Source organism: Hyperoodon ampullatus, assembly GCF_949752795.1.
Source record: "Hyperoodon ampullatus genome assembly, chromosome: 6".
In the NCBI taxonomy this organism is placed as follows: domain Eukaryota; kingdom Metazoa; phylum Chordata; class Mammalia; order Artiodactyla; family Ziphiidae; genus Hyperoodon; species Hyperoodon ampullatus.
Window position 1 is genome coordinate 70534427 of NC_136919.1, and position 22043 is coordinate 70556469.

General features: G+C 36.0%; 1 protein-coding gene across 2 annotated transcripts in view; it reads right to left on the reverse strand.

Moving 5' to 3' along the window:
- RIC1 (RIC1 homolog, RAB6A GEF complex partner 1) overlaps window positions 1-22043 on the reverse strand; it is a gene marked incomplete at its 5' end in the record, with an annotated part of 144488 nt that overhangs the window by 31961 nt on the left and 90484 nt on the right. For both annotated transcript variants that reach the window (XM_079706868.1, XM_079706867.1), the window contains 6 exons: window positions 485-629; window positions 5762-5850; window positions 11059-11150; window positions 16223-16359; window positions 16676-16818; window positions 21554-21661. In XM_079706868.1, coding sequence (XP_079562994.1) covers window positions 485-629; window positions 5762-5850; window positions 11059-11150; window positions 16223-16359; window positions 16676-16818; window positions 21554-21661 — 714 coding nt within the window. The remainder of the gene's footprint in view (window positions 1-484; window positions 630-5761; window positions 5851-11058; window positions 11151-16222; window positions 16360-16675; window positions 16819-21553; window positions 21662-22043) is intronic.

The window sequence follows — 22043 nt, forward strand, 5'->3', positions numbered from 1 at the left end:
TTAACAGGGTCATGCAGTTTGGGAAGGTGTGTTCATTATGTCAGGACTGAAGTTCAGGGTAGTATATGAAGTGGACAGAGATATTAACCCAGTTCTATCAACCCGCTGAGTTAACCTACATTAACCCAATGAGATAATGTAATTTTTCATTTCCTACTAGTTATTTATGTATATAGCTTACCACTCTTATTAGATAATACGCTACTTGAAGGCAGATTCATGTCTGATTTAGCTTTGAATCTAACATGTTATCATATACACAATAGGGGTTCAATAAATAAATGCATTTTCACTGAATGGTCAGTTTTAAGAGGATGGATGTATGAGGAAACAATACATTCTGAATAAATTAATTCTGAACCTTACAAATTGTTTTGGGTTCAGAGTCAAGGCAAAATAGTAGCTGTATAACAAAGTTTCTGTGTATGTGTATTGTCTTGGAGAAAATGGAGTTATTTCATCTAAAATTTCTTTATTGACTCACGCAAAATCTCCTCCAAGTGTACAAATCAGCTGAGCTCCAAATACACTCCATAAAGAAAGGCCTCCATATTCCCAGGTCACTATTACAACACTATTGTCAGGAGACCATCTGACCAATTTAACAGCTCCTGTTTTGTTCCAAATGTCTGTTAAGAAATTGTGAGAAGAGTTAAATATAAATGACTGCTTCATAAATACTTAGTATTTTTTACAGCCTATACCTTCAAGTTGAAACAAGCAGAAAGGCATGTCTGCTTCAAATAATGAGATGAATTCTGTTCGTTCAGGGCTATTTAAAATCAGTATGGTCATTAGCCTTGACCCGATCTAAGCAGAACAAAGTCAGTACCCAAGTGATTTATACGAACCAAAAACCGTTTCTGGCCACTATTAGCTTAAATAACTATAACTGTGTAGTCTTAAAAAGCCTTTGGATTTGGGCCAATCAGTTTCTGTAAGATGGGAATAATATTTCCCTTGAATGATTCAACACTGAATGTCAAAGTACTCTGCAAAGTATGAGGTGTTTTAAAATGTAAAATAGTATTTTACCATGATCTCCATGTTCCATCAGCAATATCAAAGGGATCTAAGTTAAAATAAATTGAAGCGTAACCTTACATTAGGATTAAGTAGGTAAACTCCAGCCTCAGTACCATAGGTGCTTATATCTTCTTTTAACTAATAATTGTTCTTCATATATAATTATTAAAGGAGAAAATTTCATTGTGTAGTAAAATCCAAGTTTCTTTACTGCAGAGTTAAATGAAACATAGCAGCATTTCCCACCAGCAATTCAAAAGATCTATAGCTTTCACCTCTTTAAAATTAAAATTCTTTACATCTGCAGTATTAATAAATTTTTGATATAAGTACATTTGCCACAAAGGGCTGGTATACAGATTTTAGCCTACAGAAGACAGCCTTGGTTAACAGAGTAAGTAAAATGTTTTTCCTCCGCCTATGTTTGAATCCTCACATTAGCATTTCCCACCATAATTCAAGTATATGAATAAATGTGTTATTTATGTATATAAAAAATAGTATGGAAACACAAAAGACCCCGAATAGCCAAAGCAATCTTGAGAAAGAAAAATGGAGCTGGAGGAAAATCAGGTTCTCTGACTTCAAACTATATTACAAAGCTAGAGTAATCAAGACAGTTTGGTACTAGCACAAAAACAGAAATACAGATCAATGGTACAGGATAGAAAGCCCAGAGATAAACCCAGGCACATACTGTCACCTAATTTATGACAAAGGCGGCAAGAACATACAATGGAGAAAAGACAGCCTCTTCAATAAGTGGTACCGGGAAAACTGGACAGCTACATGCAAAGGAATGGAATTAGAACACTACCTTAACACCATACACAAAGATAAACTCAAAATGGATTAAAGACCTAAATGTAAGACCGGACACTATAAAACTCTTAGAGGAAAACACAGGAAAAATACTCTTTGACATAAACCACAACAAGATCTTTTTTGACCCACCTCCTAGGGTAATGAAAATAAAAACAAAAATAAACAAATGGGACCTAATGAAACTTAAAAGCTTTTGCACAGCAAAGGAAACCATAAACCAGATGAAAAGACAACCCTCAGAATGGGAGAAAATATTTGCAAATGAAGCAACTGACAAAGGATTAATCTCCAAAATATACAAGCAGCTCATGCAGATCAATATCAAAAAAAAAAAAAAAAACCCAATCCAAAAAAGGGCAGAAGATCTAAATAGACATTTCTCCGAAGAAGATACACAGATGGCCAACAAACACATGAAAGGATGCTCAACATCACTAATCATTAGAGAAATGCAAATCAAAACTATAATGAGATATCATCTTACACCGGTCAGAATGGCCATCATCAAAAAATCTAGAAACAAATGCTGGAGAGGGTGTGGAGAAAAGGGAACCCTTTCACACTGTTGGTGGGATGTAAATTGATACAGCCACTATGGAGAATAGTATGGAGGTTACTTAAAAACCTAAAAACAGAACTACTATATGACCCAGCAATCCCACTACTGGGCATATACCCTGAGAAAATCATAATTCAAAAGGACACATGCACCCCAATGTTCACTGCAGTACTATTTACAATAGCCAGGATATGGAAACAACCTAAATGTCTAATGACAGATGAATGGATAAAGAAGATGTGGTACATACATACAATGGAATATTACTCAGCCATAAAAAGGAACGAAATTGGATCATTTGTAGAGATGTGGATGGACCTAGAGTCTGTCATACAGAATGAAGTGAACCAGAGAGAGAAAAACAAATATCGTATATTAATGCATATATGTAGAATCTAGAAAAATGGTACAGATGAACCTATTTGCAGGGCAGGAATAGAGACGTAGACATAGAGAACGGACATGTGGACACAGCGGGTGACAGGGAGGGTGGGACAAATTGGGAGATTAGGTTTGACATAAATACACTACTATGTGTAAAACAGATAGCTAGTGGGAACCTGCTGTATAGCACAGGGAGCTCAACTCAGTGCTCTGTGACAACCTAGGTGGGTGGGATGGGGGAGGTGGGAGGGAGGACCAAGTTGGGGGGGATATATGTATACATATAGCTGATTCACTTCATTGTACAAGAGAAACTAACACAACATTGTAAAGCAATTCTACTCCAATTAAAAAAAATTTCTTATCAAAATAGAAAAAAATGCCCAATAAAGCCATATCAAATGACAAAACTAAACCAAACCAAAAAAATAAATAAATGGGAACATGCATAAGAAACCTCGTATCTTATTAGTGTACTTTACACATTTAAGAGCGAAATTTAAAACCAAACCAAGAAGAAACATACAAACTCAAATCAAAGCTTATATATACATATGTACATAATATGCATATCTATTTTCCAAGTATTATACACATATTAAAATCTAGTTGTACAGATATACAATAAAATGTTAATGACAGTTAACCTAATCTTCAAGTGGCAGGAATATGGAAAATTTATCTAGCTGGTAACCTACCATAAATATAGATTGTGATAATCTGCATAATGAGAAAAATGTAAAACGTAATCCAAAGACCTTCTGTTACAGAGCTGAACTCTGAAGAAAGAAAGGAGAAAACTGAAAGTGAGTTTGGTTGAACTCTGAAGAAAGCAAGGAGAAAACTGAAAGTGAGTTTGGTTAGTGCTTGAATTAAGGCAGCCCAGGGGGCGGAGGTGTGAAGAGTGGGGAGTGGTGAGGTGAAAAAGGTTAGAAATATAGGGACAGAAGGTTGGAATGGGACCTAGCAATGACTAGGGAGTTGGGGTCTCACATCCTATACAAAGACAAGAAAGGAGTTTCAGGCCAGGCGTGAGTCTGGGAATCAGAATGGAAGCCGCTGTGTCATGTAAGGACTCCTGCAGTGCTGCCACCTGTAAAAATCAGCCAGTGGAGCCAGAAAAACACACAGAAGCTTGTCTCTGTTCAAGATGCGGGACAGCACAAGTCTCCCTACATTTTAAGCAGTTTTTATAGTCTAAAGTTATATAACTCAAGAAGGCAGCACTCTCCAATAACAAAGACTGCAGGAGTGAGAGTTAGTAGATAACCAAAGGGAGAACTGGCATTCCAAGAACATGAGAAAAGGAAACAACCTAAAAAATTCAATACAGTGCTGTCAATCAATCGATAGAAGCAACGAGGAGAACTTCCTGAAATGATGATAAATGTTCTATATTTGCTTGGCCTAACAGACAGTCACTAGCTACATGTGGCTATTCAACATGAAACTAAGAAAAGTTTTAATTTTCTTTAATGTCAGTTAGTTTCATTTAAATAGCCACATGTGGCTGGTAGCTATTGTACTGCACATCACAACATTAGTATGGATAGAAAAATAAACAGATAAAAGGGTTAGAAAACACAATAAAAATACACAACATCCTGTTCTTCTCAGTTGCAGCAAAAAGTGTCCTTAGAAAAAAATATATGCAAGCCTTTAAAGGCTATGCAGTAAGAATGATAAAAACTTAAGGAGCAAATTTCTGTTTCTGGCAGTATAGCGAAATGACACCTTGAATGACTCTCCACACTGAAACAACTAAAATGTTAAACAGAATACTTAAACACATCAAAATATCCAAAAATACTGGGAGGTAAGTGAGTGTACCAAGTGCTCTTGCCCTGAATTTTTCTGCCAAACCCTAGAGGCCTGACTTTTACATCTGACGAGTTACAGCATGTGAGGGACAGGAGATAAAGCTCAGAGCTTGGCCAAGGCAGGGAATCTAATAGAAGATACCCATGTAACGCTGGGACTACAAAGATTCCATGAACAAGGGAGAATGAGAAATAAACTCTACCACATGGAAGGTGAAAAAATAGCAAGGAACACTTCCCTGTTTTTGTCCATGGTATTGAATGGAAAATAAAGAAGTTCCCCCGAGAATCTGCAACCAGAAACCAGTCCTCAGTCTGATCTGTAATTTGTGTAACTTGTATGATTCAAAAAAATCTCAAACAGAGAATATAATGCAAAGGGTTCCAGACTGATGTAGTTTTCCCAGGTGATTGGAAGAAACAAACAGAAATCTTCTCTGGAAGAACTCAAATTCAATCTAGCTTTTTTGCTTTCCTGATCAAAAAGTATATAGATGCCTTCTTTCCTCCTTTCCTCTTGACTCAAATGCAGAAGTAATGCTTGGAGCTCAGAAGCTACCCTGTGATCATGACAGAAAGGCCAAATGAATGCCAACAGCAGCTTACCTTTGGATTTCTTGCTATTACAGAAAATCAATCCTATTTGTTTAAGCAATAGTAAGTTGGGTTTTCTGTTAGTTTCATTCAAAAATATTTCCAGTGATACAGACTTTAGACTTACACCTGTGGACAGGATTCACTCAACAGTCACTAAGGGGGTTCAGAAAGAGACTTTCTGGTTTGTTTACTGCTGTGTAACCAGCATTTAGAACAGTGTGTGGCCTATAGTATGTACTCAATAATTATTTGTTGAATAATGAATAAATGGAATTGGAAGGCATACAATAACAGAGGCGATGAAATCAGGCAAGAGTCTAAAGCAAAACCCAGACAAGGAATATAGGGGCTAAAACTAAGTGAGGATAGAGAAAACTAAATGAAGAGGTATCCCAGGAGCCTCTAGTTACACAGAAATCCTTGGGTCAGAGAGAATGTTGTTACATATTTTAACAATATTTGGCCTTTGGCCTCCATCATTTAATTTAAAACCTCACGACACATATTACCTTTAATTAAGAAGAAAAAAAAAAAAAAGAAGAGGACTCACCAGGATATTGTTTTGCTGTTAACTCTAGTTTATGAGATAGTAGCATGGCTCCAGTGGTGTTATCTATTGTATAAACCTGTACAGAACCACTGTAAAAATCAAAAAGACTTTTAGTGTAAAAATACAAATATAAAAAAACATGACTATGGGAAATATTATGTTCTGCTGATAGGAGTGTAAACAAGAACAAAACCATTTTGTAAATAATTTGCAGTCATCTCTTAAATTTAAACAAATGCATATTCTGTAATCTAGCAATTTCACCTACAGATATACCCTCAAAATATCCTTGTCTTTGAGACATGTATAATGTTCATTATAGTACTGGGAATAAGTGCAAAGAAATGGAAACAATCTGCATGTCCAGCAATAAGAGAAAGGAAAGAGAAACTGTGGTATATTTACATAATAGTATACCATATAGCACTGAAAATGAATTTTTGTCATGTGCATTAAAATGGACAGCATATCTACCTACCCACCCATCTATATATCTATATAAATAGTATAATTCTGTTTCTATACTGTGAAAAACATTCAAAACATAGTTAAATACATTTGTGGTAGAAATACAACAAAGACCTAATGTACACAGATTCCAGACTAGTAACTGCCCTGGTGGAGAAAAGGGAATATTAAAGGAGAGAGACAAGCAGGGGCTACATCAGTGCAGTACTGGAAACTTTCAGAAATCTTCATTTTGTTATTTTTTACCTTATATTACCTTTTGTATGTATACACATGATACATACTCTTATGTATATGGGAAGTATCATTATTCCATTAAAAAATCTTTACAAGAGTCAAACTTACAAAGGGCCAGAAACCAAAACAAAGAATCTGTATATTACATCTAAGCTATATTTAAAAATTGAACTATAATGATCACAAAAAATATTATTTCTGCTTACAGAGCTATTCTCAGATCAAAAATTTAACATAAATGTTGTTTTAAAAATAATTTAAATCCAAGGCTGCTTCTGCACACATCAGGATGACACTAGCTTACTGCCAGAATGTCTGACCCTTATCTGTACTCCTTCAAGGTAGAAGAAGTCAAATGATCTCCTCACAGCAGCTTTGATCAGTTTCCAGCCAGGCCCCGCTCTTCTCAAGGATCAGAATGGGGACTAAATAAAATACCTCCAATAATAGGCCACTTGAAGTTATCCCACAGCTCACTGATGCTCTGTTTTTAAATTCTTTTTTTCTGTGTTTCATTTTGCATCATTTCTCTTGTTGTGTTCTTCAAGTTTATTAATCTTTTCTTCTGTAATGTTTGATTTGGGTCTTTTATCTTCCATGTTTCAGCTCAATACTCAAAAGAAACCCTCTACAGCTCTCTGGAGTTCTCTCTTTGTGCCACTCTCTCCTCTGATGTCTGGCCTGTGAGCCCCAGCTGCTTTGGTCTCCCAGACTCTCATTTCCTTTCCACACACTCAACCCAGGGAATCTGCCAGGCCCTGTCTCTCCATCCTTGTGCTGGAAATTCTCTCAAAGTAATTGAAGCTAGGGCAGTTGAAGAGTTTTCTTATTTAGTTTCTCATCTTTCAGGGATCACTATCCTTTGTTGCCTGATGTCCTATGTCTTGAATTCAAAATACTTGTTTCATATTTTTGTCCATTTTCTTGGCTGTTTTAGGTGGGAGAGAAAATCTGATCTGTTACTCTAACTTAGTCAGAAGCCAAATGCCTGGAACAGATATCTATCCAGACTACCTGCCCAATTAGATACCTTGCTGAAAGATAGCACTGAGTGGCTAGCAGGTATTTACTTGTTTTTGCTTTGCATCTAACAACTGTCAAGTGCTAACTCGGGGTTGCTGAACTCTAACAAGTCAGTGAGGAGTCCAGATATTTCTAATATAAGAAGTAGGTGCTATGTCAATAGTTACAAAAGACTGACAATTAACGTTTTAAGTATTTATAGTGCCTATATTACTTCAATTATTTTTTTTCCATTTCTCATAAGCCCACCATAAAAGAAAAATATATTTCATTAAAAAGATACTACTGGGCTTCCCTGGTGGCGCAGTGGTTGAGGGCCCGCCTGCCGATGCAGGGGACACGGGTTCGTGCCCCGGTCCGGGAAGATCCCACATGCCGCGGAGCGGCTGGGCCCGTGAGCCATGGCCGTTGAGCCTGCGCGTCCAGAGCCTGTGCTCCGCAACGGGAGAGGCCACAACAGCGCGAGGCCCACATACCGCAAAAAAAAAAAAAAAAAAAAAAAGATACTACTTACTAATCTCAAAGCAAAAAACATATCTCTATAATAGATATATATATATGGCTATTACCACCATAAGTAATCAAATTTAGCATCACCAGTACTGAGACCACTCAATGTTATTGCTGCATGATGCCATAGGAAGTACAAAACACCTATGACAAAAATGTTTAACCAGAATCTAATCAAACCTTTAAATATAAGGGGAAGAATTCGGCTGTAAACTGTCATCCTAAAAGAAAGCTGGCTTCTTACAGAACTCTAATAAGGTGTTCAAGTCAATTAATCCTGGTAAGTACTGGCAGATAAGGGCTAGAAGCCACTAGGTCAGTTATGTCACATAGCTATAATCACAAAACTTTCACCCCAACCCACCATCATGCCATAAGAAGGGCTGATCCTCTCCCAATTCATGAAAACTGAGGTAACTAAAACACTGAAGGCCAAGATTCTACCTTCATTATCCTGGAAGAAGGGCTAGAATCCTGGCTTCTAAAATCTGGCCTTGCTAGACCCCTGGGTGCTAGCCCTGAATGTAGGTGATGTAGAACTGCACACCCACCACTGTTCCCGTCTCTGTCAGTTTCCTCTAAATGCTGATGTGAGCTTCCTACTCATTTGACTATACTGGCTCAATAAGAACCACCTTCAAGGTTCAAACAGGTGTTCCAGAAACTAATTAAATGCCATTATGAGAAAACAATGAGACACATTTAGAATGTAGGATATTCTATAAACAACTGACCTAGACTCAAAGAAAAGTTAAGTCATAAAAATAAGAAAAAAGATACAAGGATTTTTATAGGCAAAAGGTAACTAAAGAGAAATAATAACCAAATATAATTCATGAATTTTGAATGATTCTGATTGAAACAAAAGAGATAAAGGAAATTTGGTGACAACTGGGTTAGTCTGAATATGAATTCAGTATTAGATCTTATTGGGGATTTATCATTAATTTTCCCATGTGTTTGACTAAAGACGATGCATTTATGTAAGAGAATGTCTCCTTTTTTGGAAACCAAGAAATAATGTAAATGTCCTTTAACAGGAAATCAGATAAATTATGATATATTCATACACCAAAACACTACTTATAAATCAAGCCCAAATAAATGATTTCAGTTACTGGCAAATAAGATGAATTCACAATGTTGACTGAAAGAATCAAGACACAAAACATAGAATATGATTCTATTCATATAAAGTTCAAGATTCGGTAAAACTAAATTATGCTTTTTAGGAATGCATACGTGAGTGGTAAAACTGTAAAAAAAAAAAAAAAAAAAAAGGAAATGATTATCATGAAAGACAAAATTGGTTACCTTTAAGTGTTAAGGAGGGGATGGGAGTCATGATTAGAAAGTGGCAGGAGTAAAACTTATATTGGCTGGCAATGTTCTATTTCTTGACTGAATTGTGAAAAGATGGATGTATGTATTATAATTATTTGTAAAACTGTGAATATTTGGATTATGCACTTTCCTGTTTTTATTTTACAATATGAAAGTTAAAAAGGATATTATAAACTCTATGCCAATAAATTTGACCGTGTATATGAAAGAAACCAATTCCTAGAAAAATACAACCTGCCAAAATGACTAAAGAGACAAAAAATCTAAATCTTCTTCAGTCTATTTTAAAACTGAATTGAATTAGTAATCAAGAAAATTCTAGGCTCAGGTGGCTTCACTGACAAATTCAGCCACACACTCAAAGATGAACAAAGTAGGGAAAGAGAGAAATCCTTCCTCAACTTGTCTTATGAGACAAGCATAACCTTGGTTAACCAGGAGAGAGGAAAAAAAAAAAAAAAACTATAGCAAACTGTACTCATAAACATAGATTTAAAAATTCTAAACAAAATGTGACCAAATCAAATCCATGATGATGAAGAAAAATACGCTTCCCTTTTCTCCTTACACTAAGTTAAATTTACTTTCTACATTTATCTCCTCAGTGAGAAGCAATGTGTTGAGGATAAGGATTTCCTACTTCACAAACAGATTACTGACAGTGTAATGAAGGCAGTGATTTATAACACTATCAGTGTATTACTTATACTGATAGAAATATTTTGATTCTTACCTTGATGTAGCTGGAAACTATATTAGATATTATGTTCTACAGAACCACTAAGTCACATTTTGAGGTCAAAATGGAATTTTATATTTAAGAAAGAGTTTTGAAAACTAAAAAGCACTATACACATTTTAAGGCATTACTCTCAGCATCTGATATAATCTTTTTTTTTTTTTTGCGGTACGCGGGCCTCTCACTGTTGTGGCCTCTCCCGTTGCGGAGCACAGGCTCCGGACGCGCAGGCTCAGCGGCCATGGCTCACGGGCCCAGGCGCTCCGCGGCATGTGGGATCTTCCCGGACCGGGGCACGAACCCGTGTCCCCTGCATCGGCAGGCGGACTCTCAACCACTGTGCCACCAGGGAAGCCCTGATATAATCTTTTTATTTGAGTTAAAACATAAAGCTCAAAAAAGTCAGGTATATTTGTTGTTTTCTAATGTATCCCAAGTGCTTTGAATGGTGCCTGGCACATGGCAGACACAAATATATTTGTTGAATGAATAATGTGTATTCAGTTTTACTTCTAAAACCTGAATTATTTGAATTAAAGCAAGAAACTGATTTTATGTATAAGCTTTTAATTTGCTTGTTAACTAAGGCACACCCACTAATTCAAAGGCAAGTCAACACTGATGTCTTAAAAAGAAAGGATTGTTTCCAAAAAAGGAAAACATTCTTCCTGATCTTCTTTTAAACAATAAGGAACCTAAATTTTAACTGATTTAATCTTCTTAACTTGTGACTCAATTTCCTACCACTGAAAAAAAGCTCACTTTTACAAACTTAAACACCCAATCTCCAAAATCTGCCCTTTAGATTTGTTTGCTTCAATCTATTAAAATGCTTTTAAATTTTATATTAAGGCTGATTCATAAATTATGAAAGGCACAATAAAGTTCATAAGTGTGTTAAGAATATCTTATGGTTTAAAAAAAACCCATTATTTTTGGCAGTAACTCTTAAAATGCAGACATCTATATCAATTACCTCGCACAGCCAAACGCCATCAGTCGATACTTGTTATTTACTGCTACACAAGTTCCATCAACAACGTCTTGTGGCCAAACTCCATGAAGCTGCTAAAATTAAGAAAAATAGTTAAGATTTAAAGCATGTTCCCCAAATATACTTTTATCAATATAATTCTCCTTCAATAAACACAGTTTTATAAGGCTTTATATGGCTCTTTATATGGTTTGATCTGGATAGGAAAACATCCCATCAGAACTACCATCTGGATTTTCTCCCTTAAAAACCTCAATTTCATTAACTGGTTCAATAAATATTCCCAAATAAGCTCAGTCCAGTGCTAATCTATACATAAACACTAAAAAATGGATAACTGACATATAAATTCAAATTAAATGAAGACGACTTTCCTATTAAAATGTAAACCTCTTGATGGTAGAAACTGCATCTAATTTGCTCACTATTATTATTCTTGTCACCTAGCACATAGTGTTGAACTTTTCTGATCAATCGAAAATGGTTGATTTTATTTCGTCTATCCTTTAGAAGTGATTAATGATTTGTCAATTGCTTACTATTCTCTATTACTCCTTTGCTTTATAGTACAGTGGTTAGTCACATGGTAACTGGCAGCCTGACATAACATCTCAGATCTACCCCTGACTTGCTAAAATGATTATTTGACCTTTCCAAGCTTCAGTTTTCTTATCTGTAAATTACCTCTTAGAGTGTTTTGAAAATTAAATGAGAACTTACATATAAGTAACCCACTTAATACAATGCCTGGAATTCAACAAATTAAGCTTCAATAAATGAATGATATTATTATTAAGCTTTATATGCTACTTAATTCTGAATACAGACACAGAATAGATTCAGCTCCCTTGTCTGTTTTTATTTGTCAAATCAAGGGCATCCTAGATCATAAATTTCTAAGGCAAAGGTCATGATGACTGTTAGTTTAGTAAGCACAAAAATCAGCACACTACAATACAGCACTTTATTTCTGGATTATCACGATAGTAAAATTAGATGATCCAATATAATTAAACTGTTTGATACATAATACTATAGATTTTATTTAATTCCTAAATAAACTATAGAATCTACTATCTAAATATGGAATATTTACTTTTTTGTAGGAATTTTATTTATTCTTCAGTTTTAATAATAAAACTAGACATTATTTTAGTTAACTAAAATGGCAAAGACAGCATTGAGCACTATTTCTTTGGACAGCTGCGTAGACTGAAATTCGTTTATTCATCCCTGTAACAAAAATTTTCCAGGTGCCTACTATTCACCAGGTACTGCTCTAGGTGCCAAGGATACTGCAGGTATTCAAACATATCAAAATCCCTAGCTATATCCCTGCTTTACATCTGTTAAGAGACTGACAAGTTTAAAAAATTGTACAGTATCACGTGGGAGGTTAGTAAATGTTACAGAAAAAAATAATAAAATAATTAAGGAAAAGAGAGTATATGGGGGAAGGATGCAATATTAAAAGGTCTTCCCTATGAAGGTGCCTCTTGAGGAAAGTACTTTAGGAGATACAGCAGTAGAAAGGCCCTGTCACAGTAGCATTTCTGGCATGTTCAAAGAACATCAAAGAGGCCTGTGCAGATGGAGTGGAGTGGAGTGGAATGGGGGAAGGAGAAGGAATAAATGAGGTAACAGATGAAATAGGGGGCCAGATTTATAGGGCTTTGAAAGTCACCATAAGAACTTTGGCTTTTTCTCCAATTCATATATGGGGAGCCATTTGGAGTGTCTTTAATTTTTTTTAACCCTTTCTATTATGAATTATAATACATTAGAGAAAAATACAAAAGCAGAAATGTACATCACAATAATATCACAAAGTAAACACTTGTGAAATTACCACTCAGGCTAGGAATTACCAGTACCCACAAGTCCCCCAACAGTGTCACTCCTGATCAGTATTATCCTCACCTCTACCACAAAAGAAACAACATCCAGACTTACATAGTAATCACTTCCTTCTTTTCCTTTAAACCATTAACACTTAAACATGCGTCCACACAGAACTGATTCAGAGCTGCCTATGTTTTTTGTTTTCCTTCAATTTTATGTAAAATAGAATCATAGCATGTACTCTTTTGTGTCTAGCCGCTTCCACTAAACATGTTTGTGAGATTCATCCATGTGTTGCATACAGCCTTGTTTGTTCATTCTCATTGTCATGTCAAACACTGGGCTTTTAGCTCACTGGGCCTCTGGCCTCCCCTAACCAGTCTTGTTAGCTCTTTTCTTTTTAGCTCTCCAAAGCCGTTAAGCACATTCAAAAAATATTTTTCCTCCAGCTCTTTTAGTTGTCCTCAGCAGGTTTTGTCCTAAATATCTTGTCCTACTGAAGGGTTCTGAGCAGAGGAGTGGCATAATCTGACATATTTTAATACATTTGCTAACTGTATTAAACAGTGCCAAACAGGGGACTTCCCTGGCAGCCCAGTGGTTAAGACTCCACGCTTCCACTGCAGGGGGCGTGGGTTCGATCCCTGGTCAGGGAACTAAGATCCCGCATTACTGTTCGGCACAGCCAAAAAAAAAAAAAAAAGCAGCGCCAAACAGGATTTTTATAAAGCGCTTAAATAATGTCTGATATAAATATGGCATTAGTGTATTTCCCAATTACCAGTAATAGATATGTATTATTTTCTTGTAATTTATATTTTCTACTTATAACTTATTTAATAATGTTTCATCTACTTTTCATTATTTTAAGTCCTTAATTTACTAGAAAACTTTCTTTAACCAGATACTAATACAAGCTGATATTCAGAAATGAGTCACTCACTTTCCAGCTCTAATATTTTTGTTTTCAGTAAAAACATTTAAATCCCAAACATATGTCAACAAAATGAAGAGGCAATCTACTGAATGGGAGAAAATATTTGCAAATCATATATGTGAGAAAAGATTGTATCCAAAATATATAAAAAACTCATACATTTAATAGCAAAAAAATTCTGATTAAAAAATGGGCAGATGATCTGCATAGACATTTCTCCAAAGAACACACAGACAGCCAAAAAGTACCTGACAAGATGTTCAACATCACTAACACCAGGGAAATGCAAATCAAAACCACAATGAGGTATCACCTCATACCTGTCAGAATGGCTATTATCAAAAAGACAAGAAATAATAAGTGTTGGGAGGATGTGGAGAAAAGGGAACCCTTGTGCACTGTTGATGGGAATGTACATTGGTATGCCACTACAGAAAACAGTATGGAACTTCCTCAAAAAAGTAAAGTTAGAACAACCATATAATCCAACAATTCCACTTCTGGGTATTTATCCAAAAAAAAAAGAAGAAGAAAAGAAAACACTAACTTGAAAAGACAACTGTACCCCCATTTTCAATGCAGCATTATTTACAATAGCCAATATATGGAAACATCTAAGTGCCCACTGATGGATGAATGGATAAAGAAAATTTGGTACACACACACACACACACACACACACACACGAATATACAGGTGACCCTTACAACATGGCGGTTAGGGGCACCTACCCCCGGCACATACAACTTTACAGTTGGCCCTCCAGATGGTTCCGCATCTGTTGATTCAATCAATCGCAGATTGTAGAGTATTGTAGTGTGTATTTACTGAAAAAAACCCAGATGTGGGTGGACCTGCACAGTTCAAACCTATGTTGTTCAAGGGTCAACTATATTATTTAGCCATAAAGAAGAAAGAAATCTTGCCTTTTGCAACAGCATAGATGGACCTTGAGGGCATTATGCTGAGTGAAATAAATCAGACAGAAAGCTGATACCATATAGAAAAATATGCCCTTGAAAACTTAAAATCCTTTCCATTAAACAGACTGAACATGAATATTTAGCTTCTCCGACTCCTAAAACCCAACTTTTATAACAGAAAAGATTTTTTTCAAAAAGCGTATGCTGGCAAGGACAAAGAATGGGAGAGGAGGTGGTATGAGAAAATTCTGGAAGCTGGGAAGCAAGTGGATGAGTAGAATCCTTAACTAGCAGTAATGATGTTGAAAAACAGCCACATTTACATTGTAAGGTACACAAAAGGCCTGGGAATTTAAATGTCTCTCAAAAGCTGAACTAAAAGCAGTAGGATTGGTTTAAAGCCTGTTTAATCAGTAGCTGGGACTGCCTACCTCCCAGTCTGAGCAGCTAAGAAATATCCCACCTCCACTCCAATAGAAAACTGGAGTTTTTCTTTAGAGAAAAACAAAAAAAATCTCAGTGGTCTCTAGACCACACCAAAAATAGGGATACATGGGAGTTTACATCCTGAATTTGGACCCTCTAGTCTAACTCTTCCATAACTCAAATCCCAAAATACTGGGCCAGCCAGGTACGTATTCTCTGAGAAAGACTGCAGGACTCTTCAACAGACACTGGATATGGAGCAGGGAGGAAAAGAAATAACCCAGTTAGCTCACCCTATGATGAAGAGCACAGTCAACCAAACCCACCAAAGCCCACACAGCCTTCAGTGAATCCAAATTCTTATTCTGGGTCTCTGTCACAGCAACCAAATTCATATATTAATGAATCAAATATTAATTAACCATTAACTCTGAAAGGATCTAAAAATAAAGGAATATAGGAAATCCACAGGATGATAATGATGGACAGCCTAAAAATGCAACTGTGTTAAATAGGTATGTAGAGTAAGCAATCGTCCAGAAGGCTCCAAGAGAAATTTATTCAAGAAGATGAAATGGATACTAATATAATCAAAATCACAATAACTATATTGGAAAGATGGGAAGAACTTACAGATGGGGTGGGGGAACAGGGAAGAGGGAAGCACATGGTCATTTTCCACAATGGAAAGTCAATGAACACAGCCTAAAAACTAAAAATTACAGGAAATACTCAGAGCAGTGGAGATAAATAGCAAAATCACCAGTGAAGGAATAAAAAGTAGTTGCCTCTGAGAATGAAAACGGCATGAAGAGAACAAGCAGGAGGAAAGGAACTATCATTTTTCATTAACACGTCAACAGAATTGTCTACTTACACTATTTATATGTATAGTTTTGATTAAAAAATTAACAACCCCTAAAATCTTAAATAAGGAAAATAGGGGAGGGGTTTAATAAAGACTAAAATTAATAAATACAAAATTAAAAAATAAACATTCCAAGTAAATAAGTCATACCTCTGCAGTAAATCTACTTGACACTGGTGTGATAAATCCAACTTTACCATCATTAAACACAACAGCAAACCCATCAAGTGTGGCACAGTATTCCATGTCTCTAATGTGCACATCTGCAAAGCCCAGGAATGAACCTGCTGATGAAAAAAAAAGTACATGAAATATGAATATAAATATAGTAAATTAATTCCCTTATATTTTTGCTTGCAGACCATATAAGGACAGTTAAAAGGGCAAACATAATGACCTAACAACACTAAACAATTGAACTACTCCTTCCTTCTCTCTCTCTCTCTCTCTCTCTCTCTCTCACATACACACACACACACACCCTCCTCCCTCGCATAATTAATTCCAAAGTAGAAAAACCAATGTTCATCCATAAAAAATATCTAACTAGTTTATATAAAATATCAAACATCTGGTTCTGTCTCATGAAAAAAGTGTAACTACCTCTAGATGACTGGAGGTCTACTGAAAAGGGTACTGTACAAAGATTAATAGCTTTCCTCCCATTTGTCATTCCTTCCCAGTGAATAAGATGAAGAAGTCCATCAGAAGTAGCAACCAGGAGATCTTCCAGCACAGACTGCAAACTGTAGAGAAGTAAGCAATTTAGAATCAATTTCCTTTTAAGAAAAGCATATTGGGAAAGCAACGAATATGAGTATAACTGCTCTGGAGAATATTCATGCCAAGATCATAAAACCACTTACAAAACTGCCATTTATCTACAATTTAGCTATATATCAGCTTTATCTATATATAATTCAATCTAGAATCAGAAATTCTGAAAAAAATGAAAGACCACGCATTGCTGTAGTCACAAACCTGATGAATTATGTTTAAAAACTAGACGTACTGAAACAGCAGGTTAGAAGATGGAAGAATAAGTGACGGCTGACAAGAAAGGAAAGAGACAGAGAAACCATGAAAAGAACTAATGACAGAATGACAATCCGGAGACATGGAGTGTAGAGGTAACAATCCTCTAATCCTGTCCAACAGAACTTTCACCAGTAATGGAAACGTTCTGTACCTGTACTATCTATCCAACACGGTAGCCATTAGCCACATGCGGTGATTGTACACTTGTAACATGGCTAGTGTGACAGAAGACCTAAATTTTTAATTCTGTTTATCTGTAATTTACATTTAAATCACTTCATTTGACTAGTGGCTACTGTAGTGGAGAGCATAGTTCTAGACCACAGTATTTCTAGGGTATCAAAGAATCTCACATTGTGCAACCATTCAACAAACATTTAATTAAGCCTGAGCTCTGTGACAGGCACTATGCTGGGCTGGAGATTCAGAGGTGAACAAAATACAGTTTCTCCCTGCAGAAGACCTCTCAGTTGACTAAGTAGTGAAAAGTAATTATGTAGTATGATCTCAGCACTTATTGATACTTGCAAAGAGATTTAACAATTACAACTGCATGGCAATAAATGCCTAATTTGTTTACTCCTATAATGCCAAGCCCCTAGGGCAGTGTTAGTTACATATGGTACCAAATGTTTGTGGGAGGAAGGTCAAGAGGGAAGGGGAATCCAAAAGTGAGGCTACAAAGATAATGGCAGAGAGAAAGAAAGAGAACCAGTGGAAACTGCTATCAAGAAAGCCAAGGGAATAAGATGGACTTAAGAAAGGGTACTCAAGAGTATCAAATGCTGTAAAAAAAAAATTTAAGTATAAGAAAGAATGAAAAATGTAATGTCTATTTATATACTCTATTATGTACTGTTAAATTTCCTTTCATACTTAAGAAGAGTCTATTTCAGAAATATTTTAATCCATAATGGTGAAAAGAACATTTTTAATGTTTTCTTTAACTTTTAATTCTTTGGAAAGTTGAGTTCAATGACTTATTCCACCATATATTTCAGATAATGAAGAATTTACTGTACTTTCTTCCCAACTATAAAAATATTAAAAAAGATAAGAATAACATGTCCCCTTACTGAGCTCCATCTCTTGAACTTCAGAGCATTTGCAGTCAACTACAATTCCCAGTTTAACAAAAGTTCATCTTTTAAAATATTATATATTCTTTTACTTCAAATTTATATTTTAGTGGTAAAATTTCTGTGTAGCATGTGGTGGCTAGAATATAAAAACTTTGTTTTAGACCTGATACAAGAGAGGCAATTTAGTGGAGTCATTGGTTTACCAGTGATTTTCATTCAGCAGGAGTCAGCCTCGGTTTTTTCAAACCACATTCTCCCTCTCCCCAGCTTGTATCTCCCTGGAAGAATCACTACATATGACGATTAGGAACAAGATCAAGGTTACCCTCCAGTAATTTAATTGCCTGCTAGGCAAAACTCAACACTCCTCTGACAAAGTTAACAGAATTCAGAATCTCTACATCATCATCATCCACAGTACTGTGATAAAAAATGACCAGATGTCTGAATAAACAGGAAAATGTGACCCAGAGTCGAGAAAAATCCATCAATGTAAATAGACTCATAAACAATCCTGACGTTGGAATTAACAAATAACTGTGACAAAAATGATAAACAATCTATAAAAAATAGATCCTCCTCGTTTAATTGAAAGTAAACAAACTTTCAATTAAAGGCTGATATCAGATGTTAAAGTACTGAATATTTCCATGAAGTTTAGTAAATAGGCCTTGTTTCAAGTCACCCACAGGTCTGTCCCCACCGATTCCCATTCTCACAAAGATTTAAGAACTAAAGGATTAATTCTTGCTACCTGGGAGATGTTAGGACCCTGTACCAATAATTTATATCCTATGTCTTCATATGTTGTACTGATTTTTATTGAAAATCACCCCTGCGTGTAAGTACACACAAAATACACATAAAGATACTCTAAGTTATGCCCTTAGAGAGCCTCTACAATCACTGACTTATATGGGCTTTATTAACAGCTATGTGGTATACCAGAGGTGTTTGTTATTGCTGTTGTTTAATTTAGGACCTTAGATGTAGAATAATAGGATTTGGGGAGGTGAATAATAGGATTTTGGAATCTGATTAATCAAATATTCTTAATATAAAATGAATAATTCATAATTACCGATTCTCAAATATGTAAATATGTTTAATACCTAATTAACATTAGATACTATATATACTACATGGGTCTTTCTAAGTGCCTGGGAAGAAGGAAGATAATAAACTGTAGTATTTATTAGTATTAGTTACAAATAGACTAAGAGTTTTAATTATAAATTATATCAGTACTTTTTTCTTTTAAAAAATTTTTTATTTAATTAATTAATTTATTTTTGGTTGTGCTGAGTCTTAGTTGCAGCCGGCGGGCTCCTTAGTTGTGGCATGAGAACTCCTAGTTGCGGCATGCATGTGGGATCTAGTTCCCTGGCCAGGGATCAAACCGCATCCTCCGCACTGGGAGGCGAATTCTTAACCACTGCACCACTGGGAAGTCCCAGTACTTTTTAACTTTCTATATATTCTCTATCCTCAATTAATAACAAGGTGTAGATGCTTAACATTAATCCAATTCTTTCTTCAATCAAAAATTAAAAGATGGCAGACTCTTGCAATCTTACGCCTATAAGCAACAGCATCATCATTGTCCCTAACTTTATTTGACTAATGTTTGGTAGTGGGAGGGAAAACAGTTGATTTAAAGGCCAAGTTTCATGCTCCCTCACTCAATTCAGAAGTATATAGGAATTCTCCAATCAAATTTCCAGGAGGTACATGTTACAGGTGCTAAATAATAACACTGCTCTGAAATGCAATTATTTTACTGAAGTTCTGAGAGAAAATGAGAGATTTCCAATCATCTAAATTAGTAGATTAAAAACTAGCACCTGACAAGTTAAACTTGTACAAGACAGCAGGAATTCTTTTTTTAAAGGTTCTTTTTCTATCCCATATCCATGAACCACATAGTTTTTGCCACCAGGTGGAGGTAGAAAGCCATACTTGTACAGTTCCATCCAGCTTGGAACCCAGACATTCAAAATTCCTTACACAAGTTACACTCTTGAAAAGGATCTCTATTCTGAAATAAAATCTGAGATAAAGAGTAACCTGAACTCAATCTCCTGTAGCCCTGATCACATTTAAACAAATAAAAACAACAACAAAAAGGCATTCTTTTTCTCTGAGGAGACTTAAAAAAAAGATAGATTAAACAAGGCAAGACAATAGCCAGCCACTTGTATACTATTCTATTTAAAATGTTCTAGTATCTGTACTGTATTCTAACAAGAGAAATGATGAAGGAAGCCTTTCGTTAGAACTGTGAATCAGAAGAATTTAAGAAACATATGTATTACATTCAGATAGTTGAATATATTCACATATTGTATCCATATAGGTCAACACCTAATAAGACTACATAGTAGAAAGTCTTTTTCCCAAAACTGTCCCCCTAGCCACTCAGTTCTCATGCCCAGTTTCTTACGTATTCTTCCAGAACAACACATAAATTACCACCACCAGCTCGCTTTAAAATAAAATAGTAGCATTTTTATGTACAGTATTCCTCACCTTTTTTAACCCAGCAACATATTTGGGAAGTTTTTTCAAGAAAAAGTGCCCTTGGGCTTCCCTGGTGGCGCAGTGGTTGAGAGTCCGCCTGCCAATTTAGGGAACACGGGTTCGTGCCCCGGTCCGGGAAGATCCCACATGCTGTGGAGCGGCTAGGCCCATAAGCCATGGCCACTGAACCTGCGCGTCTGGAGCCTGTGCTCCGCAACGGGAGAGGCCACAACAGTGAGAGGCCCGCGTACCGCAAAAAAAAAAAAGAAAAGAAAAAGTGCCTCAGTGTTTTTACAAATGCATATGAGTATCTTTTTAAGTAACATGTACTACGTTATACCATTCAAACAATTCTAGATCTTATCAAAAAATATAAATTTCTAAATAAAATTACAGTTGGTATACCCAAATTGTGGGCTTTATTACAGTAATTTAAGTATAATAATGTACCATCTGTAAAACTTTATTTTTTTTGTGTGTGTGTGTGTGTGGTACGCGGGCCTCTCACTGTTGTGGCCTCTCCCGTTGCGGAGCACAGGCTCCGGACGCACAGGCTCAGCGGCCATGGCTCACGGGCCCAGCCACTCCGCGGCATGTGGGATCTTCCCGGACCGGGGCACGAACCTGTGTCCCCTGCATCGGCAGGCGGACTCTCAACCACTGCGCCACCTGGGAAGCCCAAACTTTACATTTTTTATAAGGGCTAATCAAGAATTTTTAGGACTAAAAAAAATGATCCTCAATGAAAGAAATAAAATCAACTTTCTTACTGCTCATGCGATTAACAAACTACACTGTATATTGTCATCACAAAATGCTAAATTTAACCAAAGTACTGTACCTCATGATGGGTGCTTGCAAATCCAATATTTTCCTCATCTCTAAATTTAATGCTGGAGCACACTGTTCTTCCTTAAAATGGGGTGTCCCCTTCACTTGTGGACTTCCTCTAAAAAAAAAAGCAAATACGCAGGATTAAAGAGAAAGATACTGAATTCTCCTCCACTCTGTGACTAATAGCCAATCAAATAAAGTAACACAATCAAACGTAAAAATCAGGTGTTCATCCTTTAGGTTCTCAAATGAAAAACATACTTAAATTCCACTATAGCAGACATATCTATCAATTAGAAATAAATGTGTCTGACCAGTGTAACTTATATTTGGGAGAGTGGGAATGGAGGGAGAAGAGGGAGAAGAGCAAAGAATCTTTGGGAAAAAAACAGTAAAGACAGAAGTTAATTCTCAAGGGAACCAACAGACATTTAAAATGACTGACAGCCCTTTCTGAGTTGAGCAACTACGAAACTTATATATCGTTCTATTATACA